We start from the raw sequence: 18,677 nt of genomic DNA, 5'->3' as shown, positions 1-18,677 counted from the left end.
GCGCCCGTGGCCGCGCGGGGCCCCCGCGGGCTCAGGGGTGGGCGGAGCGGGGGGGGCTCCGGCCGCCTCTCCCACCCCCGCGGGCGCCGGGCGCGCAGGCCGGACCCGGGCCCCGCGCTCCCCGCCGAGCCGCCCGAGGAGGGGGAGCAGAGCGCTGCAGGGACATGGAGGGCGCCCGGCCGGAGGCGCCCGCGCCTGGCCCCGTCTAGGGCGCCCCGCGGGCCTCGTCCCTCCTCCTCGTCGGAGCGGGGCCGCGGCCGCGCCCGGGCGCGGCGAGGAGCGGGACCGGGGCTGCTGCACCACAGGAGGAGCCGGCCCAGGTGAGAAACACTTGCTGTCCCCTTAACGCTTTGCAGCGGCGTTGCCCCGGCCCTTCGGGCTCGCCGAGGACAGGCTGCGAGGCCTCGGGCCGGGCAGGCAGCGGCCGTGGCTCACGCCGAAGGGGCCGCGGTGAGCCCCGCCAGCTGCAGCCGAGCACGGGGCCCAAGCCTGCTCCTCTCCCTCCCTCCGAGGAAGCCGCCGTCTGACTTCTGTGATCCTCGTTGCTTTAATATTTTTTAGGCTTTTCAATGAGCTTGTATGTATTTTTTGGTTCTGTGTATTCTGTAATTCAGCAGAAGTACATGGAAAAACAAATTCTTACGGTAGAAATTGCCGTTTTCGGTGGTGCCCAGCGACAGGAGGAAGAGTAGTGGCCATAAACTAAAACACGAGAAGTTCTACCTCAACATGAGGAAGAACTTCTGTACATTAAGGGGCGGCAGAACCGTGGAGCAGCTGCCCGGGGAGGGAGTGGAGTCTCCCTCTGGAGACATTCCAAACCCCCGTGAAGGCATTACCCGTTCTAGGTCACCCTGCCTTGGGAGGGGGTTGGACCGGCTGATCTCCGGAGGTTCCTTCCAGTTGTAACTGTTCTGAGATTCTTATAATTTCACACTTGGGATATTTGTCAGTGAGGTGTTGAAGTACAGATGCAATTATTCGTTTAAAAATAAAGATATATTTAGCAAAGACAGGACTGAAAATCGGCTTAAAATTCTGATTATGCTACTTAAAGGACTTTAGAGCTTCATCATAAATTAATTTTTTCCACGTTACTTATTTTAGGAAATAAGCTTTAAATAGGAAGCAGTTTCTGTACTTCTTCTTTAAAGTTGGTTTTAAATAGAGAAGTGGGGAGAGTAATACTATGCATTTTTTTTGCCTTTTCAGCAATATAATTCCACTTTTCTCTGTATTTTTCCTCCTGAGGAAAAATAGTTTCTTCTCATAAAAGATGTAGTCTACTAAATTTGGACTCTTAAGACCTGCATATTTCTAGGATGTTATGTGTAGATTGCACAGTCATCTTATGGTGTGTTTTGTTTGGTTTTTCTGTCACCATGTGCAATTTCTTTCTGCTTTCGGTGTCTGTTTCTTTCAGGAAGAAAATGAAAATATTTTCTGAGTCTCACAAAACTGTTTTCGTTGTGGATCACTGCCCCTACATGGCAGAATCATGCAGGCAGCACGTGGAATTCGATATGTTAGTGAAGAACCGTACCCAGGGGATTATTCCTCTGGCACCCATCTCCAAGTCCCTGTGGACCTGCTCAGTGGAGTCATCCATGGAGTACTGTAGAATAATGTATGATATTTTCCCTTTCAAGAAGCTGGTAAGTTCTGCCAGCCATGCTGCATATCGTGCTTGATACGTGTTTTATTTAAGTCTTTTAATCTTTGTGGTGTTTAGAATGAAATACCAAATATAGTTTATCACTTAAAAATTTATTTTTGCTGTTTATATACTTTATAGTCCTTTAATTGGTTGTGGTAGTATATGAATCTCATTACGTGTTTAATTTTGGAACCTTTCCTTGTCTTACTGCCACTTTACAACTTGGTGCAAAACACAGAGAGCTGCTTTAGGGCAACTTAGAGATTTATTATTGTGCTCTCCTGAGCTATGACTTTACAAAAACATGAGTGAAGTATTGTCTCAAGTTGAATTTTGTTGCTAAACACGTGGTAGCGCTCCATAAAAGTTGTGGGATCAACTTTGAAGGAATTCTGGGCTTTAGGAAGAGGTAGGATCATCATGAAACGAGAGCTCCTGGTACACACAGCTCCTTGTTTAGAAGACCATATTTTCTTAGTGATGTTTATTAGATCTTGATAGATACCTACCCCATGATGTACTGTGACAGATGTTGGAGAATGATGTGCAGTTTACAGTATTAGAATTCACTTTATTTTGTAGCTGTTCTACTGGAAATATTATCTGATTCTTAAAATGCTAATGTTTGGAAAATCTAATTTGGTGTAGAAAATGATTTTGTGGCATACAAATATAAGTAGAAGTTGTTCATCATATTACTAAGGGGAAAACTGAATACAGCAGGAGTGTGTGATTTTTGTGGGTTTGTTATTTTGAGTTTGGCTTGTCATTGCATGTTATCTCCCTACTATCAGAAAAAGAAGTGCAATTCGTGTTTGTTTGGATTTGGGGAAGTAACAATGCAACGGCTGTTATCTTAATGTGCTTTTTTGATCCTTGTAGGTGAATTTCATTGTCAGTGACTCTGGGGCTCATGTGTTGAATTCTTGGACTCAAGAAGATCAGAATTTGCAGGAGGTATGATTTGTAGCCGTTCTTTTGTTTTGTAATTCTGACTTCATTGTGAAATAAACATTTTGTTCAGTATGAAATAACTCTGGTTGATTACAGTGTTGGTGGATCTAGTCTGAAATTGTTGTATAACAGAATTTCAAGTAGCTGCCTGTGAGCCTGGATTATTCTATAGACAAGACTTGAAAAGAATCCAATGTCTTTAAGTATAGACTTAAATATTTAAAATTAACGTTATGAAGAAATTAGTTACGTATTTCTTCTGTAATTTGGTGCTGCTTCTTGAACTTAAATTCTTTTTAAAAACATTTACATGAGAGGCGAATAACCTGTGTTAAATACATTAATTGTAAACATCCTCTTTGTGGTCATACTGAAAGGGCTCATTCTCTGAAAAATTTACTTTATGGAGGAAATGCATTTCCAAATTCTCAGAAAATAAAAGCAGAAGACAACTAACAATGTTAGAATGTCCTTCAGATATTTGATATAAGTTGTTACTGTGGTCAGGTGTTTTTCTGTAAAAAATGAGAATATTTAGTCACAATGAATAAATTGAATTGCAAAGGATAATTTAGGGCCAAATGTTTTCCAGAAAGCTGCCAACATGATAATGCTCATTAACTGTTCAATTGCTTTTGTCCCAGCAATGTTGATTTGCATGTCCAGTGTGTTCAAAGGCTGCCTTTTCGCTGCTGGTTTGAACGCTGTGGGAGGTCCCTTTGGGTAACAGTTGTTTGTTGTGCCCAGCTGATGGCGGCGCTGGCAGCGGTGGGGCCGCCGAACCCGCGGGCGGACCCCGAGTGCTGCAGCATCCTGCACGGGCTGGTGGCGGCCGTCGAGGCGCTCTGCAAGATCACCGAGTACCAGCACGAGGCCCGCACCACGCTCATGGAGAACGCCGAGCGCGTGGGCAACCGGGGCAGGATCATCTGCATCACCAACGCCAAAAGGTGGGGGAGATGGGAGTCTGTGGGTGTGCTGGGGCTCCTGCCCCTGCACAGAGCGATTCCAGACATTCCCACAAGGGTTGCAGGCAGCTTCTTTGCACAGGTCCTTGTTAGAGCACTTCTCACCTTATCAAAGGTTTTGTTTATGGGGGTCTAACAGTAAAAAGTCAAGTTTCAAAGATTTCCCGCTTGAGACAGTAGAAGAATATTCAGTGGCTTTGAAAAGGAGGATTGATGAATCAGCCTTAAAAGAAATCCACCATTTCTTTGTAGTGACAGCCATGTTCGGATGCTGGAGGATTGTGTTCAGGAGACCATTCATGAGCACAACAAGCTTGCAGCTAACTCTGACCAGTGAGTATACTTTTTACAGAGTGTCTTGGATCCTCTGTGAAATACGGATGTATTTTTGTCACAAAACTCACTCTGATAAGCTATTTGAATGAATGTCTGTGTGAAGCAGAAGGTGATGAATCATGATATCGTTGGCTGATCATTATCTTTCCAGTATCATCCTTCATTCTAATAGGACAGGATTTCTTTAGCTTGTTACCCTCTACATCTGCTCCAAAATGAGACACATAACTATACCTTGTTATACACTGTGCTTTTAATCACTAATTCATCTGGTGCAGTTTTTCTTGATAATACTGTATTACTTTAATGTTTATCTTTCTTTGACTAAAACAGCTAACTTCTTTGAAACTAGTTTTTTTAAGTTTCTAAATGACTATTGCCTGGCACTTCACTTGAGATAAAGAATCTTGAAATACAGAGTGCATCTCCTCTGAGAAGTCTTTCTCCACCATATGTTTTGTCTAATTAAACTCTGAAGTGTTTGGCCATGGGACTGTGTTGCCTTGTAAAGTTGTAGTAGGTTGAGATCGTATTCCTGGTTGCTCCTCAGGCACTTTAATAGCAGAAGCCGCAGTCTACTATTTTTTCCTGCTGCAGTTGTAGTTTCATGGATGTATAAAGGGTCTTGCTGGGGAAATTAGGTGTTAAGTCCATTGTAAAGACAGGAAGGTCTCATTCCTGTAGGTAGAGGTGTGGTACAATATCTGTATCACTCCAAACTTCCACATCAGTATATCAGCATATATCCTATTACATGTCCCATCTCTCTATGGTGTTTGGGGTAGTTGTTTTTGTGTTCCCTGGAGTCCCCTCATTCATACCTACACTTGGAGACACAAATCCTGTGTAGTGTCAATATTCAGCTGAATAAAGCTGAACAGATTGCACCAGTTAAGGACTTACTCCATTGATGTGTCCAAAAAGAAGCACAGTGCTATAGCATCTGAAGAGCAAGAAATGTTAGGCTTTTATTTTTAATCTGGTAAGAACTTACTTTGAAGTCTGTGCTTTTGAAAATCGTATCTGTAACCTAGTTTCTGCAGCACACTTTCAGAAACAACATGCTGTTAACATTTGTTATGATTCTGTGCTCTAGATATCAGAATTAATTTACTTTTAAGAGATAGTCTGTAGCCATACTGTAGGCTAAGCAAAATGTTTTTGTTTTTAAGTCTAATGCAGATTCAGAAATGTGAACTGGTGTTAATCCACACGTACCCAGTTGGTGAAGACAGCCTTGTTTCAGATCGTCCTAAAAAAGAGGTGAGGAGCTTAAAATGAGAAAATTTATCCCAGGATTAGGAACCATGTCAGACTGAAAATAGTGCAAATTATTCTCAGTTGTTCAGTAGCAAAAGCACATGTGGTGGTTGTTTGAAACCAAGTACATACAAAATATCTGTAATATATTCTGCTGTTCAGAAGTCTGCTCTGCATTTTAATGTGCTGTCTGTAAGAAAAGACTCCAGAAAAATATCTCAACATGAAAGGCATGTAGTGCTGCATATTATTTGGTATATAAAAAGGACTATAAGGGGCTACCTTCCTGTGATTCATTTCTACAGAACTCTGCTGTAGTTGTGCTAAAAAATTGTCAGTGGAAGATAGTAAATTGACTACTTCTCTCTAAGGCAGTCACTGGGTTTGGGTCTTGGGATTTCTTTTTTTGGTTGCTTGGGGGTTCTTGTTTTAGGGCTTTTGGGGATTTTTGTTGTTGTTGTAATTTTTCTTGTGTTAGTTTCGTTTTGTTTTTGAGCCCCAGCCCAATGTTCTTGTTGGCTAGGGAAGAAATCAAGTGCATCTTCTAGCTTGTGTTTATTTGCCTTGTGTATGTATGATGCACTTACAGGTAGACATCTAAAAATTACTTCGCTAAAAATTACTCAGCAGGTAAAAGAATGAAAAAGTTTGCCCAGAGCTGCTGTTAAGATTTATTCCCCATGTTGTGGTACCAATTTTTCCTCTTAAGAATTAGTGACTCACATTTTTTAGCACACTTTTTTTTGTAGGAACTGCATCTGTAGCATAAGCTCAAAATTCAGAATGCAAATAGTTTTTGCTTCTTCCTTGGTAGTTTCCCCTGGCATGGGTTTTTGGGTGGTAGTTTTAGGAGTATAAATGCTTATTTGAGAGTTGATCAAACTGTACTGTTGAATGATACCCCAGCCTAAACCTTGAATTCCATATATCAATTTATTTCAGCTCTCCCCTGTTCTAACCAGTGAGGTGCACAGTGTCCGTGCGGGGAGGCACCTGGCTACAAAACTGAATCTTCTGGTACAGCAACACTTTGATCTGGCTTCAACCACAATAACTAACATCCCTATGAAGGTAATGTTGTGTCTACAGCTCTGTGTTAACCAGCTGCATCACTTCTAAATGTGTTTGAAAACTTTTGATGTTTATTTTAATTGACTTTTTACATTGTTTTTCTCTCCATATCATATTTTCTGTTTTGTTTTTTTTTTTCTTTTATTAGCCCACATTCAATGTCTGTGACCAGGTTAGTAAAAATAAAGAAGGGAAAAAAAAAAAAGTAAAGAAGGATCACAGAACAAAACATTGTATTGCTGAATCTCAATTTTTGATGTAGCAATACAAGTGTTATTTCAGTTCTGTTTATATTACTTTATATAAATACAATCTCGTTTACTTCAGATCAATTTGTCTGTGATTCTTTTGTCTTTTTCTAGTTGTGTTTAGATATTCTTGACCCTTGTGCATTATTATAGTGGCATAGTGAGTCTCTTTTTCCTCTGTTTCATTATCATGCCCACCCAACATAAAGGTGTTTGTAACTAATAGCTGCTTTTTGACCAAGGGTTTTCCAGTGAGTTTTCTACTCTGAAGATCCATAAACATGAGATGGAGACAGGATATACATAGTTAAGAAAGATAATCAGTTAAGCATCTTGTGGTGGAAGTTATGTCCATATATTTAATTTTTTTTGATACTTGGAAATTAGTGTGGTTGAGAATGTCAAGTATTAAGTTGACAGTAATTTTCTGATCAGGCAGCAAGAGACAATTGAGACAGAAGTGTCAGTATTCAAACAAAAAGAGCCAGGGGCAGGTAACTTCCATGATATAAAAAATTCATTAAGTTTTAACACAGTCAATCATTAATTGCATCTTTGAAAACTAGCAGTATTGTATGGATTTTATAAGTTAAAACATGATACCAAAATAATTTTCACAGCTTTTATGAGTTTGATGTGGGTCATGGCATAAATGTGACTTCAGTTTGCAAATACCTTGTCTGTAACTTTCTGACCTGTGTGCTGCTGGTGTGCCTCTCCCTTCTGCCTTTGTCCATATAGTAATAGACTATGTTGGGTTCTCTGTGGTTTTTTTCTTTGTTTTTAATTGTTTTTCTTTTTAAACTTGGAGTAAATTATTAGAGTTACTGTTCTGTTTTTGCTAATCCTCTGCAGCTGTTTAAAGATGCAGTGTCCTCTTTACAAAAGTACATTTTTTTTAGTTATAAACTTGTAGCTGCAAGTGCACTTCTTACCTTAAGCTTAAGAAATAGTAAGTTCAAAGTGTGGGTTTTGATTTGGATTCTTGATTCTTGGTTATGAAAAATAATTGTCACTCCACCCTGCAGTGACCCTTTGTTGCTGCTCAGTAAGCCATAACTTCTGGTGTTTATTTAACATTTTGAAGGCTTCCTTAACTTCACTAATTTAAACAAAGTAGTTAAGCCTAGTTTTTACCTTTATTTGATACTCTGCACCCTGTGATGACACTTGCAAAAACATGAAGAGGGTTTAAAAAAAAAAGGAAAATATGAGGAAAAGCAGTTGGCTGCATCTTTAAATTGCTCAGAGAGCAAACAGTTTCCTCAACATTGCAATCCCGTTGTTGTCTGAGGCACTTGGAGGCTTTTTGTTTTCTTCTGGACTGAAAGGCAAATGTAGAATCATTCATTTAGGAAAATGCTGATCTCTAGCTAAAATATTTCTATTTCTGTCTACCTTTCTCTTTTGAAGGAAGAACAACATGCTAACACATCAGCCAACTATGATGTGGAGCTGCTTCATCACAAAGAGGCACACGTGGATTTTTTAAAGAGTGGTGAGTAGAAATGGTGCTCTGAAGGTGGCTTTTGATCAGCCTCTTTGGGAATATTCACAAAGGAAGATTGTGAGCTTCAAATCCATGTAAATTTCAGGCTCAAATAGAAAATATTTCAATTATTCCTTGCAACCCAAAAAACTTCATTTGTAATGTTGGCATTAGAGTTTTACTCATTGACATACTTTAGTACAGCAATAGGAATATAGCAGTGAGAAAATAGGTGAAATTCAGCATATGTTCAGGATATTGCTGAGAGATTTGAAGGACATGTCAGCTTCTTACTGAGATATAAAAAGTAGGTAAAAGACCAGATGTGCAGGGAGATGTTACAAAATGAAGTCCCTCTTGTGGGTGTTTGTGCAAAATTATGCCTTGCACAATTGAGCTTTGTTAAGTAATAATAGTTTGCATCACATCCCACAGGCCTGTTTATGACAATAATTGCTTTGGAAAAAACAAGACTTGTTTGGCTGTTGAGCTTTTTTGTTGTATTGAAATACCTACTATCTTTTTTTTTTTTTTGTAAATTTGGAATTATTGCCTAGTATTCCTCTGGGGTGAATTTTTAATAGCTCAACTGAAATTAGAAAAGCACAACACTAAGCATTATGCAGAACTGTTTTGTTGAGGAAACTGCCTGATGCAAAACTTCGTTAAAAATCAGCTTGTAACTTCTGTATTAGTAGAATTAAATGTCATATGATCCATAAGTAACCATTTTGGGGAGTTTGTGCTTTTTTTCCATTACTTAGAGGAAGAGGAGGTAACTCCTTTGTCATCTCCAAGTGCTGCCCTCCACATTCTAGGGGAGTGGATGACTAAAGATTGATGAAAAGCACTGGGTGTCCCAGTAATGACCTCGGCCTCAGCTGAACTGGTGTTATGATGTTGAAATCTTGAAGCTTTATTGCCAGGGCTCAGAAGCAGTTTTGTAAAACCTGTTGGCTCAAGGAATTAGGTCTGCTAGAAGAACAGAGAAGCGAACTCTGACAGCATTTCCTCTCCACATTTTCCCCATCAGAACTTTGAGAGGAAAAAGTCTCTACTTAGCTGCTGTAAATTTTGGGTTCTTTCATTTGTTTCTAAATAAGTATTTCAGCTGTAATAGCTCTGGTGCTAGGAAAGCAGGAATTCAATTGCATTGGTCTTATTCCTCTGAAATGTTGCCAAGGAATTTTCAGATTAAATAAATTTGCCCTTCAGATATTCAGAGAGAGAATTTCTTAAATTGTTCCAGTTAATTTAATGGAAAATCCCCCAACTGTTACAAGTTACCTGCATGGCTGATAAGCACATCAAATGAGTCCTTCATGAATAAATGTCTTTGATAGGAAATAAAACCTGTTGTAAGATTAGACTCAACCCTACTGTACTACAGTGTTGCATGTTGATGTACCTGTGTCATTCCTCCCAAATATTGTGCTGCTGTAATTCTGAAACTTCTGCAGTTAATCCTGTTAATCCTTTCCTGAGACAATGAGAGTCAAAGATCATAAAGATTCTCAAAACTGTATAGAAGAAATGTAGTTTAATGTAAAGGAGTGTTGATAATAGGTGGTTTAAGGCATTTAGGTGGCTCTTGCAAGATCAGTGAGACCTTGTATGAAAGTACTTTAACAATAAAGCATCTGTGGTCAGTTGAATGCATTGAGAGAACTCAGGCTGAATCTGACATGGCAAAGAGACTGGATGATGAGGCCAAATACTTTTTCCCCAAAAAACTAAACTTGTCAGATGTGCCTTTAGATCAGTTTAATTGACTTTGGGAATATAGTATGTACAAGAAACAATCAGCTCTAGTGTTTGAGAGTTCTGATTTCTGTGTGCAAAATTTAAAAAAAGATACTGTCTTAAAAGTCCTGAGCATTTTAGCAGGAAAAAACTGCCTGTTATTGATAGAACTAAACATATGTGGAACTTTCTTACTGTCAAATCAAAAAATTAGGTATCTAAGTTTTAAATTTGCATTACATTGTGTATATGTTCATGTTACATACACTTTGTACCTTAAAAGTTGTTCTGCTGTAATAAAGAAACTAGTTGATCACCCCCTTTTTCTGCCTTTCTCTGCAGGTGATAATCACATGGGTGGCAATAGCAGAGAAGGCACATTTAAGGAAACTGTGACACTGAAATGGTGCACTCCACGAACCAACAGTGTGGGTAGGTGACACGGAATCCTCCAGAACTGGTTGGTAACTTGTACAAATGCGAGTACAGGAGAGAAAGGGAAGATCTGAGGTAACACAGGAATCATGTGGCCATTCAGCTCATGCACTCTCTCAACTATTAGCAATTTATGTTGACTCATTGAGCCAGCAGGCTGAATATACAGATAAGAGAAATAAGAGCAGACAGACTGTTCAGTGAAGCAGTTCAGGAGATAAAGAATTAGGGTTCCTGCTGGAAATAGGGCCTGGGAATGTGTGAGATTCTCAGAGCTGTGGGTGCTTGGGAGTCCTCCCAGTGAGGAGATGGTGAAAGGAGCGGACTTTGAGATTGAGAGGCATCTAGACTTCTTAGTTCTGCTCATTGTGGACTAGCCTCCTCCTCTTCCATTCTTTTATTTTGTGGACTGTTTTTTCTGACTCTGGAATTACACTCAACTTTTCTACTCGTTTATTTTTCAGAACTGCACTATTGCACTGGCGCATACAGAATTTCACCAGTAGATGTAAATAGCAGACCTTCTTCCTGCCTTACAAACTTTCTCCTTAATGGTAAATTTGTGTCCTTGGCTAATTATTCAATGTTTTAATTTTTAATTCTGTAAATAGAGCACTTAGCACATTTTGGTTTGTATAGCAGTAATGTCTATAGACTGTAAAAATGCTGAGTTTATTTTAACACGTCCTATAAATAAGAGAAGAAAGTTGTTAAATGTCCTCCAAGGCAAATATGTTTTGGAGCTTAAAGATGGGAGGAAAGATGCAAAGAAGGAACAAGTATTGAAATGGAGGTTTCTATGTTTCCAAACAAAATGGCATTACAAACATCCTTTTAATGGAATGTTTCCTTCAGTCAGGTCACTTGATTGTCTAAATGTGCAGTGGTTTTCTTAAACACTGTATCTTAGTGTATTTTTCCCTAGAGATTGTGTAGTGAAAATGTCCTTTGATTAATAAAAATGGTTAGAACCAAAATTAATAACATATTTCAGATAAGCACATGCTTCTGATTTTTGTCCTTTTTGCTTCCTGATAAAAAGAAACTTATTTGGAGAATGCACCCTTTTATGCTTGGTGTATTTTACTGAAAATAGGACAAAAGCAGTTTTATTTCTCTGCCTGAAGAACAGTGTCCATTTTAAGCATTAGCAAGGGGTATCAACTGATACCTTTATACTCAAAAGGTTATTTTATTACTTTTTGGAGGTTGCTTTTAATGAGAGTGTTTCTCCAGCAGGGTCATTGGAATGCTTTATGAATGTGTATCTTTTCCTAAAATAATATTGATTGGTTGGTCCAGGAGAGGCTTTTTGGTGTTGCTTTGTAAAATTTTAAGGCTGTTCTGTGTCAAGACAATGAGGAGATGGCAGTTTCTTGTTCAGCTGGGTGAGAACACCACCTTGGTGGGTTCAGATTCTTCTTGGCTGAGCACAAACCTGTATTTATGCAGCTCTGAATTTAAAATTGCAGCACACAGTAGCGAATGAAACTGATCTCCCTTCCACCAGGTCGTTCGGTGTTGTTGGAACAGCCACGCAAGTCTGGCTCAAAGGTCATCAGCCACATGCTCAGCAGCCACGGGGGAGAGATTTTCTTGCATGTGTTGAGCAGCTCCCGCTCGATTCTGGAAGATCCCCCCTCAATTAGCGAGGGGTGCGGCGGGAGGGTCACTGACTACAGGATCACAGTAAGGGTCTTTCTGTCCTACACTGCCGCTTCTATCACGGGACAACAGATGCAGTCATGTGGGAAGGAAATGTTGGACGGGACTGCATGGTCCAGCTTCCTATGTAATAAATACCTTGATAGATATTTAGTACAAAATACTACATTTGTTAATTGTTAGCCCGGCTTTATAAAATACTTTCTGCGTCAAGGAATGCCTCCTTAATGCACTAGGAGTGTTTAGTTTGTTCTGGTTCTAGAAAAACATTTTTCTTGGTAAGTTTCTTCTGTGGCTTGGATACACATAGGACTGTATCGTGCTTATTGTCAAAGGAGAGATTGCACATGAGTGGTGTGTACAATAAATAGAAAAGATGAAGTCAGCTTTGAACCCTGGTGTCAGACAATCAGCTGACATGCATTTTGTTTGTCCTTTATTTTTTTCAACACATCCTTGATATCTCTTGTAAACAAGCAGAAGTTCCTTCTGGAAAAAGTAATTCTTCCCATACATGAACTACCTTGCAGATCTGGAAGTCCTCCTCATCAAAACCCGTACATTGATTTTTACCTCATATTTCTGTGCCCCTGTGTTTGTGTTCCCCCTGGTTAATGCATGTCCATCTGAGAGCTAGAGACAGGGCTGTGCTTGGTAGGGTCAGGTGTGGCAGTGGGATGGTACAAAGTTAGTGATAAGCAAGGCTAAGCTGTTTAGCCCGTTCACTGAAAGTTTCTTTGTTAGAGAAATGCCTAATTGTATCTTGTTTGGTTATCATTAGGATTTTGGTGAATTTATGAGGGAAAACCGATTAACTCCTTTTCTAGAGCCCAGATATAAGATCGATGGAAGTCTTGAAATTCCATTGGAACGTGCAAAAGATCAGTTAGAGAAACATACTCGTTACTGGCCTATGATTATTTCTCAGACCACCATCTTCAACATGCAAGCTGTAAGTAACCTGGGCTGTGTAAATTTTTGTTCTGTTCCTAGATTGCGTCCCCTTGTCACTGGATGAAATACCAACTCTGTTGGGTGATAAATCCCTTGCCACAAAATCAGTTTATTTTCAGCTTTATTTCTACTGAAGTAACTGTATTTAATGCAGTAGATTATTGGAATGCCATTTAAATAAGGTGGAATATTTGAACCTGACAGCTGCAGTGCTGCTGGGTAAAGAAAGCATCTGCTTATACTTGGAGTTAGTACTAAACTGAGGGTAAGAGGGTGGGGTTTTGTTGTGTGTTGTTCCATTGCTTTTGATTTTATTCTTCTTGTTGCTCTCCTGTGACGTGCACACGTTTTCTTGTTCATTTCTGTTTTGTCCTGCAGGTAGTGCCATTAGCCAGTGTGATTGTAAAGGAAGCAATGACTGATGAGGATGTGCTGAATTGTCAAAAAACAATATACAATTTGGTAGACATGGAGAGGAAGAACGATCCACTGCCAATTTCAACAGTTGGTACCAGAGGAAAGGGGCCAAAAAGGTTACGTGCATATCTCTCTTTGTTGATGCTGGACTATTTTCAGAAATACTCTGTTGACAATGTTTTCATACCAAATTTTTGAAGTATGGCTAAAAATAATACATAGTAAACTAAATGCTGTATGTGCACCACCCAAATGCTGTGAATACTTCACCTGTATCATTTAGGGGCTATAACATTACTGCTGTATGTTAGGGAAAAAAGCTCTAATTTTATTGCCTAAGAATTTAAATATGTTAAAAAATATGAAATCAAAGATAGTCATCAGGAAGGGTGAAAGATTGATACAAATTGGACAAACAAAGTGGAATAATTTCAAATTAATAAAAAGGAAAACTTAAGTATATTATAAATGAACAGTGCATTAAAACTGGTATATATGAGAATAGTTAAATCCTTTTGAAACAGTTATTTAAAATATGGGGTGCTTCTTTAAAATAAGCGTAGAATATTCTGATACCTCAGTCATTTGGATGTGTTCCTTGTATTTTCAAGAATTGGTTGAAAAGAAATTCTGGTTTGCCTACATGACAGGGAGTTACTGACAGTAGTGTGGTGCAATTCTTCCTTATTTTTTTTAACCCAAATAATGTAATAATTCATTTGCTTTGTCAGTACGTGAGTGGCCCTCTGACATTGCATTGTTAGCAAGCACCTGAGAGATTTTACAAGTGCCTTTTGGCAGTGAGGTCTTGTGGAACAACATGATTTCAGTGGCCATAATCCATCTCAATTTAAACTTCACTCTGGGTGTTAACTGGGAAATGTTAATGTGATTTCAAGAATGGAGTAATCCCAGGAGGGGAGACTTTCTGTACAGGAGGACAGACGATCTCTTTGGAGTTATTTTTGGTTTGGGGGTTCTTTTTTTGTTTGTTAAGGTCTGCATTCATTAAGTAGTTGAATGACGCTGGTAATCCTTCACATGGTGTGTTTTTCTTGGCCTTTCAGAGATGAGCAGTACCGCATTATGTGGAATGAGCTGGAGACCCTTGTCCGAGCACACATAAACAACTCTGACAAACACCAGCGAGTCCTCGAGTGTCTCATGGCGTGCAGGAGCAAACCCCCGGAGGAGGAGGAGCGCAAGAAACGAGGCAGAAAGAGAGAAGACAAAGAGGACAAGTCAGAGAAGTTGGGCAAAGACTATGAATCAGATAAGCCATGGCAGGAATCAGAGAGGTACATTTTCTGGAGTGAAATCGAAGTGTAGCATAACTTTTGTTCTTAGTGGTTGACCACTTAGCTGGGTGTTTTAGCTTGAGGAGTTCCTGCTGTTGGATTCTATCATAACCGCACACCTATTAGATGTTAAACTGCTTTGTGGGAATCTAAAGCATGGCTGAAAACGTGGGACAAGCAGTTGTTTCCTTTGAGCTGTAGATAGTTTAGTGTTCATGTTGATTAAACAACCCAGCTTGATTTGGCTCTTCTCTTCAGCTGAACATAAGGATTCATGTCCATTTCCCTCCTGTCTGTAATTCGTGTTGTTATTGTAGCTTGTCTAAGTGGTCAGCACCTGTCAGTCTGTTCTGTGTTGTTCCTTCTTTCAAACTACTTTCTGAAGAGATCCCAAAAGCTCACAGTAATAAGCTTAATTTGCATGTGTTTTGTGCGTGCTGGGAGCATGTAGGATAGGAGGACCATTTCATCTACACTGCTGTCACCATGCTGATGAGCTTCCATGCCTTCCTGTGTATGATCATTGCTACAACTTTGCTTTCACACATAGAACAGAAATGGGGACTGAGATAAAAGGGATTTGGTGTAGAATGGGTCTGAATTCACCTAGAGAAGATAATAGGAAATTGTATGGTATTTGTATATGTATTTATTTTTATTTAGTCTTTCCTTCAAAATTCAGATACCAATTGTCTCAACAACTGAAGTGAAACTCTGTATTAAGAACCTTCCCTTTATGTAAGGCTTTATCCAGAAGATTATTTGGCTAGAATTCCCTATTGTTTGTCACCCATTCCAAGGGGTCAAAAGAAATTTTCTTATGGTATGGGTCTTGTATAATTTCGAGGAGTACAGAATGGTATCAAGAATTATGTCCTGCTCAAGCATATTTTTCCTTCCCTCTCAAAAAGGTTAAAAGGTCTTTTGGATCGGGAGAAAGAAGAACTGGCAGAAGCTGAAGTTATCAAAGACTCCCCTGATTCTCCTGAGCCCCCCAACAAAAAGCCTCTCATTACAATGGATGAAATACCCGCAGTTGAAAAGGCAAAAGGTAAACCAGAACAATTGCAACAGATTATTTCTTTTAAAGGTAGACGTTGTTGCATCAGTCTGTGTTTTCTAAAGTAATGAGGTGAATCATTTTGGAGTTAAAGCTAAGTCAGTGAAGATCATGTTTAATTAAATGCTAAATGCTGAGAAATTCTTGAAAAACGTGTTAACCTCACCAGGTCTGTGAAAAAAAGGGAGATGCCAAGACACTCTGTGGCTCTGCTGATAGACTCTAGGGTTGACAGGGGGTTGGCCATGTTCCTGCTGGTGCTGTTTGAGCTACTGTATGTGAGAAATGCTGTTTGAGGGCAGGTATCAAAAATCACTGTCTCCTGCTAATGAATATCAACTTGCCTAAGCAGTGCAATTGTCAGAACGGGCAGTTCTCACTGCCTTCTCTTCCTTGGTGTGAATTATTTGCTATCACAGTGGCTGAGCTGATGCTGAGATTCTGCATTTAAAGCAGAGTCCATCTCATGTGCAGCAACTCCCCAGCCATTATCACTTTGCATATTTTGGATTTATTTAGCCCCTGTTGTAAGGTTTTTTAATATTAGTGGTTTTAACATGTTGTATTACCATAATCTGTAATTCCTTTAAGATGTTATAATGATGTAATGTTAATTCAAAAATTTCATCACTTAGACTCTTTTTACTTACAATTTTAGGGCCAATGTCCTTGCTGTCTTTATGGAGCAACAGAATTAATACTGCCAACTCTAGGAAGCACCAGGAATTTATTGGTCGGTTGAACTCTGTCAACAACAAAGCTGAGCTGTATCAACATCTGAAAGAAGAAAATGGGTTTGTATCAGGAAATGCATCACCACCCACATCTTGGCAGTAGTCAGTGTGGAGTTTGCAGCATTAGATACTACTCTTTTGATGATTAAAATATCTAAATTCATTCCTTTGCTTCTCAGCACTGATGGAGAACCAGAGCAGTGTTTGCTTCTCTTTGCCTCTGTGCCGAGCAAGGCTGACTGCGGAGAGCTGGGCTTCCCTGTGCCTCAGGGACTGCCCTTGCAGCAAAACTCTTATTAAACTTCAGGGGGTTAAATAGTAGCTGAGGTATTTTGCTTGCTTTAGTTTCCGAAGAAATGGCTGTTACAGAAATATTGTTGATAATAAAGTGGTTGAATCTTAGGCTGTGCTGTAATGAAGTTGGCAGTAGTCTGTGTTCTATGAAAAATACTGGAAAACCAAACCAGCCTCCTCTGAAGGAAATAAGATGATGGTAGACAACGCTCAGTGTAAGAAGGGTGAAAATGAAGTCCTTGAAACAAATTGCCAAAGCTCAGATTTTCAAAATAGATTCTCTAGTTTTATGAATATTCTGCAGTCACATGAATATTTTGTGATTTGGTGAGGTTGATAATGGATGGGTTTTCACAGCTGAAATGTATCTCTGCAGAAACCTTTGCTTTATGATTGCTGCTTAAAGAAGTATTAAGAGGAGATAAGATTGCATATGTTGGGGTAGGGAGAGATAGGATAGTTAGTGAAGTAAAAAATATTTATGAAAGCATTTAAATGCAATTTTTTTTTTTTTAAGCTATTGATTGTTCTTTCAGTAACAAGCCTTACCAATTGTTGTCTTGCATTTCAGAATGGAAACGACAGAAAATGGAAAAGCAGGCCGGCAGTGAGGATTAATTCTGTTTCTCAGGACAAAACTTGGCCAAATAGCAAAAATATTTAATGCTGGAATTGCTCTTGGTACTGTTTCAATACAATTGTATAGCTCTGGTTTGATTGGTTTTTACATTTTTCTAGTCCTATTTTTGCTATGAAGTTTGAAATCTGCATATCACGTTAAACGAGCTGTGTGCAAATTGGAGATGTCCTGGAGTGTTTTCCAGTTGAGTTTTAGGATGAAGAAAACCTCTGCTGCCATGGAGTAAATCAAGTAATCAAAAATGTTAGTCAGCTTTAAAGTCCTTGCCCAGAAGCATTGGATACTATTTCAAAATCAGTGATGACTGTCTAAAAAGAAAAAAAAAATTCAAGTAATTTATAATAAGCTGATAACATTGTTAATTTTGGTTCATGAATACTTTTTATTTATATGAGGATTCCTCAGGAGTTCAGAATTATGGAAAAGACTGCACACTGAGTACCCAGACACTGAGCTGAGAGAGTGCCAGTCTTGGGTTTTCATCTGAGGGGTGGGAGGGTGAAGGGTTTTACAGGTAAAAATTGTTGGTTTAAGGACTTTTAAAAAATGGAATGTAAATGGTCTTTAGAAAGCAAAGCCTTTCAGGTTGTTGTGTTGGAGTTAAGGCTTTGTAAGCAGAAGTACAATAAAATTTTTTGCTAATAATTATTTTTTGATGAAGTGTGTTCTGTAAGGTACTTGTTATATGTCTGAGACACTGAATAGGAATGGCTGTGAAATGATAAAAGTAGGTAATCTGTCCTCAGTTTCTTTGAGTAGAGCCTCTTCTAGTGGGGAGTAGAATTCTCAACTGGGAAAACTCAGCCAGCGTCTGTGATCTGATCCCTTGTAAGATTTTGGGTTGTCTTCCACATGGGCTAAGGAAAGATGAATTATTGAGCTTTCCAAGTGTGTCGGCCTTCCTCTGATCTGCATCTGGCTTCTGTAAGCAACTGAAGGGCTCACAGATTGGATATCTTGCAGTTGATTGAGACACATCTTGGAGATTTTCTAGAAGTAAATCAATATATTCATATTCACCTGCAACTTTAAATACCACAGTTCCTGATGTATAGATCTGAACACAAATATTCTTCACTTAACATTTGTGACTGAATCCTTTTTTCAGCTGTGCTAAAGTACCGTGAATAATTTCAAGGTGATTATTCAGCCACTCTGATGCAGGTGTGTTTTCTGTTAAATGATTTTAGAACTGTTTTTACAGAGTGATTAAATAGTACTTGCATGGTAATATTTTCTATCATATTGTGAAATATTTCTAGCTTTTACAGAAGCAATTTGTAACTCTTGGAGATCCTAGTCTGAAGACTTCTATTGCTTTTATTTGTATTATTTCATTGAAAACAGAATGTCTTGCATCACCACATCTCTTGATACCCTATCTGAAATGTTCTGATGGAGAAAACTGCCACAAAATTATTGCTTCTCATAAGTCTCTGGGTTGTCTTAATGAG

At 39.2% G+C, this 18,677-nt stretch overlaps 1 protein-coding gene across 2 annotated transcripts; it reads left to right on the top strand.

Annotated features, from left to right (window-relative positions):
- Positions 1-239: 239 nt before the first annotated feature.
- On the top strand, positions 240-17,871 carry INTS13 (integrator complex subunit 13). 2 transcript variants are annotated; one of them, XM_039570515.1, is made up of 18 exons: positions 240-320; positions 1,424-1,655; positions 2,540-2,614; positions 3,359-3,561; positions 3,832-3,912; positions 5,088-5,178; positions 6,118-6,246; positions 6,395-6,418; positions 7,908-7,992; positions 10,069-10,158; positions 10,626-10,715; positions 11,672-11,850; positions 12,608-12,778; positions 13,159-13,313; positions 14,265-14,495; positions 15,407-15,546; positions 16,214-16,349; positions 17,155-17,871. In XM_039570515.1, the coding sequence occupies exons 2-18, from the start codon at positions 1,431-1,433 to the stop codon at positions 17,192-17,194; spliced, it is 2,145 nt and encodes a 714-aa protein (XP_039426449.1). In that variant the 5' UTR covers positions 240-320; positions 1,424-1,430; the 3' UTR covers positions 17,195-17,871. The 2 variants fall into 2 exon arrangements, with proteins under 2 accessions (XP_039426449.1, XP_039426451.1); XM_039570517.1 differs by lacking the exon at positions 6,395-6,418.
- The last annotated feature ends 806 nt before the right edge of the window (positions 17,872-18,677 follow it).

Source organism: Corvus cornix, chromosome 1A (genome assembly GCF_000738735.6).
Source record: "Corvus cornix cornix isolate S_Up_H32 chromosome 1A, ASM73873v5, whole genome shotgun sequence".
Classification (NCBI taxonomy): Eukaryota; Metazoa; Chordata; class Aves; order Passeriformes; family Corvidae; genus Corvus; species Corvus cornix.
Note: the sequence above shows the minus strand (reverse complement) of the source record. Positions and strands in the feature narration are given on the sequence as shown.

What these genes read in the sequence shown, in the direction of transcription:
- INTS13 (XM_039570515.1), top strand. Translation starts at nt 1,431, where the DNA reads ATGAAAATATTTTCTGAGTCTCACAAAACTGTTTTCGTTGTGGATCAC. An exon ending in TAACTAACATCCCTATGAAG is followed by an intron (nt 6,247 to 6,394) that starts GTAATGTTGTGT and finishes TTCTTTTATTAG; the next exon opens with CCCACATTCAATGTCTGTGA. An exon ending in AGAGGAAAGGGGCCAAAAAG is followed by an intron (nt 13,314 to 14,264) that starts GTTACGTGCATA and finishes TTGGCCTTTCAG; the next exon opens with AGATGAGCAGTACCGCATTA.